Raw genomic sequence first — 4,968 nt, forward strand, 5'->3', positions numbered from 1 at the left:
GGTGGCGGGTACTAATTTTTTGAGAAGTAGGCTTTCGCACTTGCTTCTTTCACTCCCCTTTTGACCCAAAAGCGTTGTACTGTGCTCCTTCAAAAATTAAACAATTCAGGGTTCATAATTTTCTCCTCCATCCTCTCTTATCGCAAAAGTGTCCAGTGCTGAAATACCAATATCATACCTGGTATATTACTTTTCACGTGTTTGGATATTCGACCAGCAATCAGTCTTCACGGTGTTATGAAGAAAATCCAAACATGCAGTGAGCTAACTGTTTTCAGCCAAGTTGACTGCCTTTGTAGGGACACGCTTTTGTGCTAATTCGGTGGGCATCATCACATGCAGCAGACCAAAGAGCACGGACAGTCTGAGCTGACGCAAACAGAGTGATTAGTTTGTGTTTTCTCTCCCGCTATTAGTCATGCTGCACGCTTCAGTGTAATGTCGCTGTCAATGGTTAAAATGAACTACAGCAGTTAATTGAGTTCTGCTGAGAGGGTCCCCTATTGTCCGGAATAGAACAGAACAATGTCAATTTGATTTGTGTGATAAAGAGATACTCTGCTTTTGGTTACCAGAAAAAATTTCTAAACCGAAGTTTATTTTTTAATAACAACAGTTCCAGTGCAGATGAAAGGTGCATGGACGAAATCCGTGTATTCAGCTTGACTACGTTCGTGACCTTAATTGTAATTGCGAACCGGTATCACAGTATGCATCAATATCACACACATATACAACCACGGGTGATAGCTTGCTTATTCTGATTAAAATTGTAAGGTTGAAATTGACATATTCAACCAACGAACTGTGTACGAGATATGCCATGTAGAGTAGCTATGCTCTAAACTAATCTTCGCAGGTTCGTTCCACTTTACCCAATTTCTCGCCCATGACTGTAGGTTGGTAAATGAAACAACTTCTTCGAACACACATATTTTGTGTAAGGTTACATCAATTTTTATGCAGTACAAAACAAATTGAAATGAATGAAAGTACCTAGCATTCATTGTATTCTGTAACTCATGCCCTCCTGCTTTGGTCTCGTAAGAGACTGGCAGTATTGTAAATAAATAAATAAATATATAATAATGGCTCAAAAGAGAAATAACTAGAAAAAAATTCAGCCAAATCACTACCAAACTTACTCACCAATGATAAACGGATTCTCATTCAAAAGATACATACATACATACATACATACATACATACATACATACATACATACATATACGCACACACACATATACATATCTACACCCATACATACATACATACACTCTGGTGTAAATATTAAAATGAATATGGCTATAAAATAATTCTAATACACTCATTTTGAATATACTACAGAAAGTAACTTACGAGAGAAATCCACCGGCACTGCTATGTCTAAACGTGGTGTTTTTCGAACCATCTCGCAAAAGCTTGATGCATAGTTTTCCGCTGCTGCCCAGTGACCAGCAGTTTTTATAAAAAAAAACACAAGAATAAAGCCTTTGACAATGTCATGCTAAAGAAAAGGGCTGTGCATCAATATTTTGTACATGTCTGCAATATCACTCTGTCTATTTACATAGCTTGGCTCATTCACAACCCACTAACAAAGCATGTTAGGACACTTGGCCTGAAAGCTGGCACAGCGCAAATAAATTCTAGACAGAACATGATAAATACAATTATAAGCTACTAAGCTCCTTGGTGCAAACAGTGTTGATATTGACAGTTATAGGCGCCATTTCGTTTCCCAAAACCACTTCTCAAAAATAGAATCAACTTTATTTAGCTAAAGGTTTCTATTCTGGCACGTCGTGGTAGCTCAACAGGGGAAGTGACTCTTTCGGCCAAAAAACAAACCAATTAATTTTCCAATTCGTGAATTCACCCCATGCTAACATTGAGGCAGCTGGTAGACGTGCTTTTGGAGAGAGGAAACCACCACATTCCCACCAGTTGTGGCCTTGGGTAGCTACTTCACTTGGACAAAAATGATGAAAAACACTCCTCAAGAAGTCTTCAAAGTTTGCACATCAACACAGTTCCCATACAGCTGTCTATTAGTCTGCTTGAAAAATATTGAGTTTACTGGTGGGCAAAGACTGTACACTATGTGAAGTGATGCTCCAGTGCACTGCATGTATGTCTTGCGGCTGGCCTCAACTGCGATGTTGCTCAGGACATATGTGTAAAATAACAACTAATACTATGCCACTGCAAAGTAATCATGTGTCATTTGCATGAAACAGGGACCACAATAAAAGAACATAACAACATTTGCCTTCACAAAGTTAAAAAAATATAAATAAATATTCACAAAGTTTTCATAGTTCATCTGAGGATAGTAATATTGGTTGTAAACACATTCTTACTTCCACTGACAAACTATTTTAAGATGCCAGATTCAATATTAGAGTATACCAGCACTTTTGTAGGGCTAAACAATTGCACAGACACCTAGAAAAACACAAGTGAATGCATGCTATAGCTACATATAAAAATAAATACTTTTAATTCTAGTCTCAGTAGAGCTGCATGGATGATAAGTCACTTGCATTACATTATGAACAAACCTATCCGAGCAAAGTATACATTTAAAATTTACTCTTGCACAGTATATAAGTAGACTGTTGAAGGACGGACAGGCAGTGGGATAATACCCAAGCACTAAAATCTACTGTTAAGATATACTAGGAGTAGTGATGATCCTCTTCCTTCCAAATAAAATAATCCACATAGATTCACTTCCTAGAGCTTATTCGCTCATGGCATCATTGGTGCTATACAAATGAGTGTACACTGAAGGAATACATTGACTAAGTACATGATTACTGCATCCATGGCTTTACTTCTTGTACTACAAAGAATGCAAACACAGTTACCATTGGCGACCATGGACGCTGTGATTTCTGGCATGTAAATGTAGAGGCACGCAGGCACTTAACACACATGTTAAAAACTGCAGCTCAAAAATATTTGCCGACTAACACTACTGCAGCCTTTAAATTAGTGTCATAGTTTCGTATCTTCCATGCAAAATTTAAATAATTTCGAATGCAAGCAAATGAACTGCTGAATAATGCACTGCTAAGAAGTTAAGCAGCAGCTGCTCCTGACATCACAATGTGCTCTTTCAGCTGTTGTAAACTTTGAGCAGGAGAACAATCACTGGCAGTCCCTTCATACTTGTTGGTCTTCTGTGCTCTGTTCTTGATACACTTTACATGACCGTGGAGCAACGAACCCCTCGTTACTGCTGGAACTTAGAAAAATACAGATCATTGTTACAACCATGCTACATGCAAGAGTGTATAGTTGTCAATTATGTGCTCATATTTACAGATATTGTATTTTCAGAAGCCAATGACAAGCCTCAACACACACACACACACACACACACACAAAGTGAAGACTGAAAATATATTTATTATGATACAAGAGCAAAACTACAATGTTATAGATGAAGGCATGAAACTTCTGACAGGCATAAAAAGCCAATAGAGTTTTTTCTATTTCGACTTTACACTAGGTGCGAGAAGTAGACTACGAATAAGTTCACTAAGAAACACAAGTTAGACTGCATTACAACACAACATTCAATGTTCATAACTTTAAGGCTGTCTAACATAGCCAGCTCACCATACCGCATATAGGAGCAAATGGGCAGTCTAGAAGACACAAAGAACTTGTGGATTATGAGTGTGCTTGTTGCTGACATCTATTATTCTAAATGAAGAAAACCTTTCAAAATGCACTTCATCAAAGGAAATAATCATACGCAACAAACACAGCGGGCTCCTACTGGTGCCACCAACACTCACCATCATTGTTGATACCAGTGTCTTGCCGGATGGATATGCTGCGTCGTGCACAGAACACCAAAGGAGCGCTCAATGACTTGGATTGCATGTGTGCTAGCTGCATCGCTCTGCTGCTGAAATAGGCTAGCCACAGACAGAGAAATGAGAAGCCATGGCTTTGAAACACACTGAACGTCCCCTTTAGAGATCAACAATGCATACTTAGGTTAGGTACAATTTGTAGAAAAATATATATCACTATGCAATCGTGGTGAACGAGTTCGGCTGAAACTCAAGCAACAGCACTGAGAGAGAAAAAGCTACATTAGGTAAAAGATGCAGTTACTGGCCCTATGTCATCTGAGGCTTCTTCAATGGGTCTTTCTGCTTGCAAGTTGTGAACAGCCAGGCGATTTTCACCCACTTGCTATTTCCTTCCAGAGCACTTGATCCACAGAGGGAGTCACAAGCTCGAGAGCTCAATAAGGAATCCAAGTATTTGTGCTCGTTTCAAAGCACAAGCTTTTGAGTCTCAGGTTATTAGAGTTTCATTCATAAGCTGCAGTCTTTAGGCTTTCAACATTCTCAATTACCTTGCAAGTTAGTACTATAAATGTTGAATAGGAATTATGTCTAAGAATATTACAGGTATCCACTGAAAGCAACCATGCTTGGGTTTTCAATTTGTGCACAGTAAGTGGTGTTCACGTAATTGTATGTATTAAAGAAAAACTAACCTTGCAGCCAGCCGTTAGGCAGTTTTGTGCCATCGAAGCTCCCAAGCAGATCGCAGTCCTTCCAGATGAGGCTGCCATGCATGCTTCCACTCCACATCCGCTGAATGATAACAGTCCCAGCAGTGATATAGGCTTGCACAGTTAGGGAGAACGTGTCCTTCCTATTTTGTACAGGTGCTTCAAGTAATGATGAGGATTGATGTGCCAGAATGTGCAACCGATGCATCACAGGACCTTAACAAATCAATCTCTGCGATCTGTGAAGAGCCAAAAACGAGATTTATAAAAACAATCATTAAAAGCACTCACTTCTGATACTTATTTGAGGAAGCTATCACTTCGTTAACGTGACCAAAATCTGCTATAATCACTTTGAAATAAACTGAAGCCTCATGTAAAATTTACGTACCGCAATATATATGTCCTACTGAAGTATATTA

General features: G+C 38.8%; 1 protein-coding gene across 1 annotated transcript; it reads right to left on the minus strand.

Moving 5' to 3' along the window:
* Positions 1–934: 934 nt before the first annotated feature.
* LOC142767093 (uncharacterized) lies at positions 935–4,710 on the minus strand. The gene is made up of 3 exons (XM_075868318.1): positions 4,529–4,710; positions 3,813–3,935; positions 935–3,253 (listed from the first exon to the last, which is right to left on the minus strand). Exons 1-3 carry the CDS (start codon positions 4,623–4,625, stop codon positions 3,087–3,089), a joined length of 387 nt encoding a protein of 128 aa, XP_075724433.1. The 5' UTR covers positions 4,626–4,710; the 3' UTR covers positions 935–3,086.
* Positions 4,711–4,968: the final 258 nt, after the last annotated feature.

The sequence above is a fragment of the Rhipicephalus microplus genome, chromosome 7 (genome assembly GCF_043290135.1).
Source record: "Rhipicephalus microplus isolate Deutch F79 chromosome 7, USDA_Rmic, whole genome shotgun sequence".
In the NCBI taxonomy this organism is placed as follows: domain Eukaryota; kingdom Metazoa; phylum Arthropoda; class Arachnida; order Ixodida; family Ixodidae; genus Rhipicephalus; species Rhipicephalus microplus.

Bases quoted from the DNA above. Each gene is read 5' to 3' on its own strand.
- LOC142767093 (XM_075868318.1), bottom strand. From the start codon at position 4,625: ATGTGGAGTGGAAGCATGCATGGCAGCCTCATCTGGAAGGACTGCGAT. The intron at 3,936-4,528 runs GTTAGTTTTTCT...GTCTGTGGCTAG, and splicing joins GCCTAACGGCTGGCTGCAAG to CCTATTTCAGCAGCAGAGCG. The intron at 3,254-3,812 runs GTGAGTGTTGGT...TATTTTTCTAAG, and splicing joins CACTGGTATCAACAATGATG to TTCCAGCAGTAACGAGGGGT.